Here is a 12,767-nt window from a genome sequence, read left to right on the forward strand (position 1 = left end):
GGGCCACCCATTGCAACTGTGCTGCCAAATAGTAGTGTTCAAGACAGGGCATCGCGAGCCCGCCCTGGCCTACGGGGAGACACAGCTTGGGCAGCGCAACCCTGTGGCGTGCTGCTCCCCATACAAAGTCCCGGAGGGAGCGCATGTGGCTTGTGAAGAAAGACGCCGGTATGTATAACGGCAGGTTGGCAAAGTAGTACAACAGACGAGGCAGTACTACCATCTTGACTAGCGCTATTCGGCCAGTGACCGACAGGGCAAGTGTACTCCAGAATGCCATCTGAGTCCAAACAGCAGTCCACTCATGCCCTGATGCTGATAATATGCAGGGGGCGAGAAGAACCTTTGTTTGAAATAGCATTTGAAGTGACTCTGCAGATTTAGAGCCATGTGTATCAAAAATCCATTTTGCATTCTTTAAATAGTGAATTTTAGGTAATTGCTATTTAAGGAATGCACAATGGTAGGTCAAAAACAGTGATTACCTTATAGCGAGTCCTAAAAACTCGCAATTGCAATGAAGTAATTACTATTAGGTAATAGTACTCCATTCATTCCTATGGGCCCAAAGGCACATAGGTGTGAACTGTTTTGCATTACCAAATTTGCGATTACTTAATTGGTGATCGCAAATTAGGTAATGCAAAACCAAGGGTGCCCGGGCATAAGGCCCCCCTGAGCATCCTCCCAAAAATGTGCATAAATAAAGAGCATGTGCCCTAGGGGCATGTGTGTGCTACATGGCAGTTTGAAAAATGCATTTTTCTAAATTTGCGCATTGTCATTGGTAATAGCATTTTCCTAAATGCACTGTTTGCATTTAAAAAATGCATGGTACATGTGATATGGGAATCGCAAATTGCTATTCCCTATTTGTAGTCGCTATCTAAGTAATCACAATTTTAGAGATTACCTAAAATTGCGACTACAAGGCCTCTCATACTTCAAAGGCTGTTTTGCATTCGAGACCGGCAGAATCACCTATTCACATCATTTGCGAATGCACAATTGTTTGATACATGTGGCTCCTAGTTCTTTGTGCTCTGGGTCTGCGCTTCCAGCTTCTTTGTGCCTGGTCATAAAATAGAGGCTGGGCGATCGCCCAGGAGTGCCCCTCAGTCCAAAGAAAGGTGGTCAACCCTGCCAACAAGATGGTACATAGCAAAACTTTTCAACCTCCAGATTGCGCCTGAAATCTGATACATTCCACAAGCTCCTGATGTTTTTCTGCTCTGTTCCTATGCCTGCAAGGAGGTGTTCACTATTGTGGATATTCATAGCTCTCAAGTGGCCCACAGCAAAGGTTCCAATTTCAGTCAATTCCAGATATTTTAACTATCATTATGTGGCATTCTGGGTTTTGTAATTGTGTGTTCAATATTGCCTATTGAAGCTCAACCACCCCAAAATGCCAAGTATTGGTGACTAAAAAGTGAGGACTGGGGCTTGGCTCTCCCATACCCCACTGTGCAACCTGCTTTAAATACTGATATTAATCTATTTTAATATGTTGAAGGTGCTGAATCTTGTTTTCACCTCTCTCCCATCAACATGGTGCCAGCAAAAACATTGCTAAAAGAGCAAATAAGATTTCAATTTGCCCAAGTTCTGAGCAATGTAAAGACAAAAAGGCATCTCTGCACCAAGCAAACATAAATAGGATTAACAAAAGGAAAAAGAGACAATATTTTGAGTGAACTTCTCAAGCATCAAAACTTACATAGATTAGAGACATTCTTTGCTGCTACTTCCAAAGCCACATTGTGTTTGCCCTCAGGAATGTAACAAAAACCACACATGCTCTGTCAAATCATTTTCTTTCAATGCCAATTTTGTTTGTGGGCGTATAAGGGAATTTGTGTTTATTAGAGTTTACATATTTACACTGACGTTAGCATCTTTCTTCTCTGTGGGATTTCAGCAATGTTTTATGGGTTTAAACTGAGGATGAGAACACATACAAATATCCAAGAATAAAAACTAAATCATAAAAGGTTTGTACAGTCTTTGAAGATAGTTAGAGGAAATCTCTGAGAAAACCATAAAGAAGTATTTAAAAAACAATGCTTTCTGTACCTGATAAATGGCTTCATCACATGCGCTCTGGAGACCGAGGTTCACCATGGTGTTCTGTAGAGTGCGGCCCATGTAGAACTCCAGGGACAAGTAATAAATCCGCTATTAAACAAAAAGTAAACAGGACTTAGAAAAAGAGATCCATTGATTAATGTATCTATGTGGGTGTGTGTGTATATATATATATTCACTGAAAAAACCATAGGTTTCAGGGGTGTTATAGTTAGCTGGACTTTTCACTTGTACAAAACCATTGAAATTCCCCCGTTATAGTTAGTTCAGCTAACTATAACTCGCGCGCCCGCAATGCACTGCTGATGACGTCACATATTACATCACTCATGACATGGTCAGTGACATCACTCATGACATCACTGATGACATCTCAAATGACATCACTGATGACATCACTGATGACATCATCCAGTGAATGTGTGTTTTTCTGAAAATTAAATATGTTTTATATATGTATATCTCAAGGTCGATGGAAGAATAAATGGGTATATAAGTGTCTAAATGGATGATTTGTTTTTGAAAAATTGATTGTGTAACTGACTGATTAAGTGTATCATAGTGAATACATGGCTTAGTCAGTAATGTTTAAATATGTAAATATCTGTATCAGTCTCTCACTTTGTGTATAAGTGGCTGCATGGGTTGGTGAGTAGCTACATGGGTGTCTATATAGGTTATTAGTTGGTTTTTTGAGTATCAGTCTGAGTGTCTGCATGGTTCGGTGGGGGGTATTACGTAGTGCATAGGTGCATGAATGAGTGACTCACTGTTTGTATGTGTTGAACACAGCATGTGTGCAGGACTGTATGGGTGGATGTGTGTGTGTATGGGTGTGTTAGTGAGTGAATGACTGTCTCAATAGTGTCTTTATGAGTAACTACATATGTTTTAAACTAGTATATGTGACTATTGGTGTATATATGTGAGTATATGTGAGAGTGAGAGATTGAAAGAGTTCCTGTATGAATAAGTATGTGTTTCTATAAGTGATTGTTTAAAAGACTAAGTATGTGTAAGTTTCCGTAGAAGTAAGTATGGTGGTGTGTGTATAACTGTATATGCAAGTAAATGTATGTTTGATTCTTTATTAGCATGAGTGACTATGTGTGTGAGTAACTCTATGGATGAGTGGCATTGTGTAACAGGATGTATAGGTGTATGAGTACATATGATGAGTGAGTACATGTATGAGTGACTTTATAGGACTGTTGGTGAATGAGTGGATGTGTATGTGGATCTTAGAATTACTGAAGAGGTTGTTGTAACTGGTATTGGTATGTCCATTGTTTTGAAAATTTTAGTCTCTATTTTTGAATGTGTGTATCAAAGGTTATATTAGGGTGAGAGGAGGTCTGCCACTCTATCACAAGGATGATGTCATCAGTGATGTCATCAGTGATGTCATTTGAGATGTCATCAGTGATGTCATGAGTGATGTCACTGACCATGTCATGAGTGATGTAATATGTGACGTCATCAGCAGTGCATTGCGGGCGCGCGAGTTATAGTTAGCTGAACTAACTATAACGGGGGAATTTCAATGGTTTTGTACAAGTGAAAAGTCCAGCTAACTATAACACCCCTGAAACCTATGGTTTTTTCAGTGAATTTCTGAGGTTTTTTAAATGCTAATTCCTAACTATAACGTGCCTGAAACCTATGGTTTTTTCTGTGAATTTCAAAGGTTTTTTAAATGCTAATTTCTAACTATGCCTACAGAGATAGGACATGTGAAGAAAGAAGAAAAAATGCACAGAAAGAAACAAAAGAAGTGCAGAAAGAAGCAACAGAAGTCCTCAAATACGAAGATAAGTGCAGGAAGAAGGATAACGTGCAGAAAGAACAAAAAGAAGAGCAGAAAGAAGCCTTGTTGCAAAATCATCCTGTACCCTCAACTTTTTCAGACGGATACTGGTGGTAACTGAGTCTGACTAACCAGTCCTAGAGCCAGTGCTATGTTAAAAGACACTTAGAATACAGTGAAAACACCTACATACACTAGGGAACATTATGCGTTGGGGTCCCCCTGTGATTAGCATGACCTCCTCTGTAAGCCCCTAGTGTATAATAGGGCATGGGGATTAAAACTACCTCTTAAAACAGGCCACAGGGCGTTTTTGCACACGTTAACTCAGGCCCCGTCCCCTCCCTTCACCACTGTGTAAACACGCCCTGTGTCCATTTTTAGTTGGGAGATTAAGTTCATTTGAATCCTGAGGGTCCCTAGGGTCCAACTAGCCCACTAGGTACCTCCAGTAAGTGCCACAGAGCTGCGTTGCAGAGAGGTGTAAAAAGTGGCACGGCCTGGACCACCTCTCTGCAATGCAGCTCAGTGGCGCTTACTGGAAGCACTTGGTGGGCTAGTTAGCCCCCAGGGGCCCTCAGTATTGAAGGGAAATTATATCCCCAATTTAAAACGTGCCATAGTGCGTGTTTGCACACGTCACCTCAGGCCCCGTCCCCTCCCTTCACCACTGTGTAAACGCGCCCTGTGGCTGTTCTAAGTTGAGAGATTAAGTCCCCCTGAATCCTAAGGGTCCCTAGGGTCAAACTAGACCACTAGGTACCTCCAGTAAGCGCCACAGAGCTGCGTTGCAGAGAGGTGTAAAAAGGGGCTTGGCCTCAGAACACCTGGCTGCAGCGCAGCTCCCTGGCGCATACTGGAGATGCCTGTTGGGGGCGCGTTTGCAGATTGCTGCACGTAGGGGGCATGGCCTCCGGCACGATGCCAGTCTTTTATTTATTTTAGTTTTTTAAGAAGGGGGGCTGTTTGGTTCCCCTTCTTATTCTAATTTATTGGCCCTGATGACCCCATCCCCCAGGGCCAGTCTCCTAATTATATTTTTTTGACCCCAATCCCCAGGGCCGGCCACTGTTTTTTATTATTTTTAAAAAATATATATTTATAGACACACCTAGGACATGCTGGACAAACCGTACGTACCTATCACCATGACGATTTGCGTGATATTCATTAAAAGGCGACTATGCATGCAATGAATCCACGTGGAATGTATTTACACCACTAGTGAAGCTCTGACATGTCTGATGCCCTACCGTGCCTAATCCTGGTAGACACCCTTGTCGTTTATTGATACAAACATGGGTAGCTATTGACGGGCACATTTAATACACATGCACACCAAGCCATTCAAAGGGGATTCGACAAAAATTCGACCAAAACTATGCAAGAAACCCCCCTCACGGTTAATAAAACACACATCCACTGCCGGATGTGTAATACTTTTTATTTTACTCTCTGGAAAGGGGACAAACATCACTTGAGAGTCACAGCGTGCTCCTGACAGAGCCCAATGCTGTGTTACACCCACCATTGCCTGCCGAGTGCCACACACCTCTGTGTTGTATTCCACTAGCTAGTGCATATGCTATGACACTCTCTAGCCCATGTGCACTGTAACACCACCCCGTGAATATGTCATGCCACACTTGTCTTCGCACGGGTTATATTGCCCCATCTAACGTGCCTTTCTCGATGCCTATGTTATAACGCACAGTGCTATGCCATACATATTACAATCTGGGATCCATATCTTTGTCACAGTGCATATGCAACGTTACACTCCCCAGCACATATTTTATATTACAACTTTAGAGACTAGTTAGGTTACACAACACTGCCCTGTGCATATTACACTCCAAGGCGCATATCGCATAGCACGCGCTAGTGCCTGTGCTATCTCGCGCTCTCCAATGAATCTGTCATTGCGCACAATGTATTGCATATTATATTTCACGCCCGGTTCATCTTATATCACACTTTTTGGTGCATAGTTTATACCATACACTATATCTAGTTTTCATTTTCAATCGTGCTCTCAGGACTATGTTCTATATAACACTGTGTTCACCTACCCTTTTCACGAGCATTACATTTTGCGATAGGGGGTGGAGGGTCAGGGGGTGTTTCTGCCAAGTGAGCCCGGAGTCACAGTCACAAACGTCCTCTTCTTCCTGAATAAAAGTGAGATTATGCTGCATACTTGTTCATATTTTAAGTAGTTCGCACAGACACAATGTTTTAAAAACAATAAAGTTCCTAATACCCACCTTCTCTGAACAGTTAGCTTGCTGCCCCATCCCCTTCCTCCCTATCCTCTGTTGTGTGAATCCATGGACTAGCCTCCTCCCTCCTGCCATGCATGGTCTGATGTGCTGCCACTGCCCTCAATTTAGTATGATGTACCAGTCCACTCCTCCATTGCCCAATTCTATGCCCCATCATTGACCTCCTGCTTAAACTTTGTGCTTAGCTTGCTGCCCCTATTCTCCTTCCCCCTGCCCTCCGATGTCTTTGTGCATGCCCCTGCTCCATCCTTTTTGCCCACCATGTCCCATGGACCTGCCACTCCTATCTACTCTGAGTGTTCTGTTGAGCTGCCACTCCCCTCCCACCTGCCTAGCATTGTCAGATGACTGTAACCTGTCCCTGCCACCTCCACCCTGCCTGTCCACATGCCATGCCCCTATCCTCTTCCTCCTCTCCTACATGGTCCATTGTACTGCCACACCCTTCTGCCCTCCCTGGTCTGTTGTGCTGCAACTGCTCCTCCTGCCTGCCCCGTGTGGTCTGTTGTGAGGTCCCTTCCCCTGAACTTTCTTGTCTGTGCACAGGTCCTGACCCTTCCTTCTATCCTCCATCGTCCTTTGTGCATGCCCCTCCACCCTCCTTCTTGCCCATCATAGCCATTGTGCTGCCACTAACCCTCCCACTTGCCATGCATGGTCTTCTGTGCTGCCATGGCCCCTCCCACCTTCCCTGTGTGGTCAGTTAGCTGCCCCTGACCCCCTCCCACCTTCCCTCCATGGTCTGTGTGTATGCCATCACAGTCTCACTGTTGCTCTTCATGGTGTGTCTTGCTTCTAGTGCCCATCCTGCCTGACCTCCATGGCTATCTTGCTGCTCCTGCCCTGCCCCCTTGCCCCCAGCTCTACTCCCTCCCTCCTGGCTTGTCTGTTCCATTGTAATGCCCCTGATCCGTCCCTCCTGCCCTTTATGGTCTGTTATACTGCAGCTTTCTCTCCTGTCTGTCCATTATGGTCAGCTAGCTACCATTGCCTCTTGCCCCTCTGTTCTCTGTTGTCCATGTGCATGGTCCTGTCCCCTCCCTCTTGCTTTCTATGGATTGTTGTGCTGCACTCCCGTCCTGCATGCCCTGTGTGGTGTATTGTGCTGCTGCAAACCCTGATGCCTGCCCTGCAGGGTCAGTTTGGTGCACCTCTCCATGTCCCTCCTGTCCTCTGTTATCCAAGTCCATGTCCCTATCCCATTTCCTTCCATGATCCAATGTACCATACTTGCGAACATTTTGAACTTGGTAAGAGGGAGATTTTGAAAAAAAACTGGGGTATTGATTTTCCCCTTTGAGTTACATTGAAAAAGAGGATATTGTAGACAGGAGACAGATCAAATAAAGCCCATTTGAGCTTAAAAACATTGGACGTTTCCTGGCTGAATCGGGTCTGTTGGCATGTATGGTTGTACTACCATTGCCTCTTCCTTCTGCCCACAATGGTCTATTACATTGCCACAGCCTTGAAGGAGGGTAGATTTTGTATCACAGGGGGCCCCTGGCCCGTTCTGTCCACACCTGAAGTATGAGACCCTTGTCCTTGCCATGCCAGCTGCATTTGTTGGCCGTATTAAATTGACCAGCGGGTCCTGTGTTGCTATATAATTATCCTGAGACATCCTTACCACTCAGCCAGCATAAAACCCCTGTGTAGGCCCTTCTGTTCAATATGTAGGCCTCTTTGTTAAATTGACCATAGCTCTGCAATTTTAGTGTATAGCAGTCTGAAGGCAGGTCTGCGAGGCCTTCTGATCCAAACTAGTAGCCCCCACCCTACCCGAGTGCTCCGTGCTCGGTATCAAAGTTCAACATCCCCCTGAAGCTGTCGACATACAGTAGGCTGCATCCTGGACTGGTACTTGCTTCCTGGGCAGGTTTCCCGCTTTTAAGGAAGTGGCAACCGCAGAGCATCAAGTTAGGAGAACTGAGGAGATTTTATACATGAATATATTGAATTCCCGTACAATACCCATTATTTTCTGCTTGCTCTATGGAACTTACGATAAGCGATTGGCCTGAGAGACTGACCTTTTCACCCAGTCCATTGTCAGCATTAAGTGGGTAAATGACGAAATGTCTGGTAAAATCTGCAGACGAAGCTTTTGGGTAGCATACGTAGGTAGATGTAGCGTGCAAAGGAGCCCACAAAATGATATAAAAAGGGAGCACCCACAGATATCGACGGACTACCTCGCCGTCTGTATGTAGGTTAACAGGCAGTGCAGGTTTTCCCCAAGAGCTGGGAGCTCTTGTCTTCCTTTGCTTAAAATGTCTTGCTCTGCTTTGCTTGAAGTATCTTATTCTATTTTACCTATATGAAATGTCATGTTATGTTTAACCATTGTTCTCTTTACTTTTGCATTTAAAAGATTTTGTATTGTAATTGCAGGAATGCTTGCTCTAAGAGTAAACGTGAGTGTTCCTAGGTAACATTTTCCTTGGTGTAACTTGTTTCTCATGATGCATTTATAGATGTGTTTTCTCTCTCTCTCTGTCAGTACATTAATTGAGATACAGAGAATATTATGACAGCTGTATGATTATCTGGATTCTGTATTTTGTACTTTATGTCTCTATTCTGCGGTTTCTTTGAAGTTGCATCTTCTCATTAAACTGCCATTGTATTCTGCCTCCAATTCCATGTCTCATATGTCTGTTTTCTTCATTTTTGGAGCAAGCGTTCCTAGGCACCCCGGCTCAAATTAAGGTGCCCCTTTTGTCCCTGACTCACTCTCCTGCTCAGTTCTGTGGTGGCTCCCGGGGATCTGGGGACCGCCCCTAGCTTCCTTGACCCGTAATAGATCTTCCCTCCAACAGCCTCTCTTGCAAGTCCTGTATTGTTGGTTTGTTGCCCCTGCCCCCCTTTCCACTGCCCTCCATAGTCTGTTGTGCTTCCACGGCCCTTCCTGCCTGCTCAGTGTGGTTAAATTGTTGCCTTTGCACCCTCCTACCTGCCTTCAATTTTCAGAGTCCGTGCCCCTGGCCTCTGCCTCTCAACAGTATCCTAATGAACAACTAGATTGCTAACATTCTATATTTATTACAAAAGTGTGGAACGCCTGACATCATCTTGATGTAATCAAAACTGTAATACCTAGAGCATTTCCTTTAGAAATTACATATATGAGAGGGTCTTATTGGCATCAAAATTATGGTTAGTGCTCTAAAAGACTAAAATAAGGACATATTTTCTGAGTTTTCAAATAGCGACAAAGCACTTTTAAATTATTTGTTATCTTTATGTTTTTTTTATCCAGTTGACCACTTGATTAAATGTTGCACTTAGGGGAGAGGATGTGGTGTTACTTCCAGAACTGCAGACTTTGCAACTGGGGAACCAGGTTGAAGTTTCTGCTTCAGCTCGACATTCTGTGATTCTGGTCAAATCACTTAGTCTCCCCATGTCTACAACCAAAATGAATTTGTTCTTGTGTGATGTAACCAATGCTCATGTAAAGCACTCCAATACCTGACAAGTCTGCACTATATAACACTGCAAAAACACAAAATAATAAGTGTTTTGCACACTTCTGTCATTGGGCTATATTTGGGCTACATCTGGGTGATTTTGGGCTACATTTGGGCTCTTTTGTCTCCGGTGGCCATCTTGGGAGATTTATTTGTTATGAAGTTTCCTAATTTCCTCATGTACTGCAGTCTCCTCAGTAGGAAATGCTTTCAGTTTTTTACTTTGATTCCATCATGAAGGTATTCAGATATGTCACACATTTGCCATAAATTCTGAATGTTAGCACTCTAGTTGCTCATTAGATCACTGTAGTAAAACTACTGCACCATGGAAGTCTGCTCCTGGTATTAAAAGTGCATGTTTCAGTCTGCATGTCAGAATTTTTTAATGAAATAGAAGAGGATTTGAGAAGTCACTCAAAATGTGCCCTCATTTTCTTTCTTCAGCATTAATCATAATTTCTATGGCAAAATGAACCTCCTCATTGTGTTCCTTTTTAAATTAAATGTTTTAAGTGTTACCAGTTTATTCCAATCAAGATGGCTTCAGGTGAGCCTTACTTTTGTCATAATGAAGACAGTAAGCGTTCTAGTTGTTTTTAAGAACATTCTGGTACATTCTGTCATTGGGCTATACTTGGGCTACATCTGGGTGATATTTGGGCTACATTTGGGCTCTTTTGTCTCTGGTGGCCATCTTGGGAGACTTATTTGTTATGAAGTTTCCTAATTTCCTCATTTACTGCAGTCTCCTCAGTAGGAAATACTTTCAGTTTTTTACTTTGATTCCATCAAGAAGGCATTCAGATGTGTCACACATTTGCCATAAATTCAGAATGTTAGCACTCTTTTTGCTCATTAGATCACTGTAGTAAAGCTACTGCTCACCAGGGAAAACTGCTGCTGGTATTGAAAGTGCATGTTTCAGTCTGCATGTCAGAATTTTTTAATGAAATAGAAGAGGATTTGAGAAGTCACTCAAAATGTGCCCTAATTTTTCTTTCTGCAGCACTAATCATACTTTTTATGGAAAAATGAACCCCCTCATTTTGTTCCTTTTTAAATTAAATGTTTTAAGAGTTACCACTTTAATCCAAGCAAGATGGCTTCAGGTGTGCCATACGTTTATCATAAGTAGGACTGTTAGCGCTCTAGTAGTTCTTTGGAACACTCTGGGAAGCTGCAGTAGAACACAAAGGAATCAACTGACAGTCTCTGCCCTTGTTGGATGTACATGTTTTACTGAGAATGTCAGACTTCATTCTCACATGACTGAGAAAGATAATGTGAATTTACAGAAAATAAGCTCTCAGTTTAGCCTATAGATCACCTTCCAAACCTCTGTGGTAAAAGCATGAGAAAATATTTTTCTCTCAATCATGATATCCCAGCAGAAGGCTTTTTCACATGGTGAAATCACCTTAGAACATACCACAATTCCTAAAATGAGTATGGTACCATCAACAAATGATTTATAATGTAACTAAAGTCTTAAAACCTTCTATTAACTGCAATGCTTTTTAATGAGGTGCTATCATGTATATTGGTCCCAAAATGGCTGCCAACACTTCTTGGATGAAGTGCTGACAGCCAATCAGATCTCAGGATGAGATGTGTGGTTAGGCTCCGCCCACATATATATATGCTTTTAAATGCTATTTTCTCAGGAAATACTGAACAGATTTACACCAGACCTGCAAAAGGCACTTCCTTGACCTAATGGCTACCTCTCTGCCAAATTTCAAGTAATTCTGTTCAGCCGCTCGGGCTGTAGCTGTGTCTAAAGGTCCTATGGAAAAATGCATGGGGAAAACGCGTTTTGGGACCCCCCTTTTTTCTCAGCCCCTGCTTAACGAATCCCCCCGAGACTTTCAGGGTAGGAGCGGAGCGTAGCGCCCCACCTATTTTGAAAATTTCGCGAGGATTCGTCGACCGGCGCCAAAGTTATTCCAAATAGAATGTTGCGGATTTCCTATGGAAACAGGGTCCTAACTATAACTACCTACTGGCGACCGCCAGTAGGTAATATATATATATATATCTTCAATGTGTTGTTAGTCACCATTCCCATTATAGCACAATAAAATAGAAAACTAAGTTGTCCTAAAGTACACATAGGAGTGTGGACAATTGATAAGATCAGTGACTAGTGCATAAGCAGAATACTGAAACAGAAACAAATCAACACAGAGCAAACCTCCTTTACACTGTTGTATAAAGACCGTCCACTATGACTACCATTCAAGACACTTCAGTTTGAACACCGAACTGATGTAACGACTTCTTTTACAAAGTCTGGATCAAACATCCCTAAAACATCAGGTAACTTTCGAGCTCATTACAAAAGGTATATGGGGTCTTTGATTCTGTAATCAAGTTTAGGCCCTTTAAAAGTATGTGCTCCACCATGTTGAAAATTGAGAGCCAAATGTGTTTAGCGTATCTTAAATCTTACAACTTATAGTCAATCAACAGTAGTTTTCAAAACTCGAGGACTTCAGCAAGGCTGAGTGAGAGGCTGTGCCATTCTATGATAGCCTACAAAGAGAGTCAGATCATGGCTCTTGTTGGGAAGAGATACTGCAGAAATATTGCTGAACAACCCAGCTACATTACCTCAACAACAGTCTTGAAACCCACCCACAACATGACACAGTTTCTGAAATTACTACTTCCACCCTAAAGTGCACTTGCTGTGGGATATTTGTGCATCACTTGAAGAATGTGGGGCGAAGTAACACCCCACTCCAGACGCACAGCCATCATTTATGCATAACAAAGATGCACCAATTGTTCCAGTCTTGTCCGAAATATTTTTATTCCATTTAATCCACAGCGTATCTTGCATAAATCTGATTTCGTCCAGTCACACGAAGGACTTTTATGTTTACATCAGCCTTAATGCTGCAGAATTGCCGGTACGGACCCTACTCTAGAGCATGGCATGTTACATAATTCCTCTTTCATGAATCGTTTTCAATAACCAATGCATTTCGGGCCATTTTCAGCCCTTCGTCAGGGGTTATCTACAAAATTTAAAACATAATTATTAATTTGTTTGTTTAAATAACTCATGTTTGCCACATTGTGCTGAAAATATAAAACATACATGCT

General features: G+C 42.7%; 1 protein-coding gene across 1 annotated transcript in view; it reads right to left on the reverse strand.

Moving 5' to 3' along the window:
* Positions 1-12,767, reverse strand: part of PYGB (glycogen phosphorylase B) — a 567,212-nt gene that overhangs the window by 371,346 nt on the left and 183,099 nt on the right. The window contains exon 2 of the mRNA XM_085612338.1: positions 2,077-2,178. Within this exon, the coding sequence (XP_085468464.1) occupies positions 2,077-2,178 (102 nt within the window). The remainder of the gene's footprint in view (positions 1-2,076; positions 2,179-12,767) is intronic.

This window comes from Triturus cristatus, chromosome 6 (assembly GCF_964204655.1).
Source record: "Triturus cristatus chromosome 6, aTriCri1.1, whole genome shotgun sequence".
NCBI classification, from domain to species: Eukaryota; Metazoa; Chordata; class Amphibia; order Caudata; family Salamandridae; genus Triturus; species Triturus cristatus.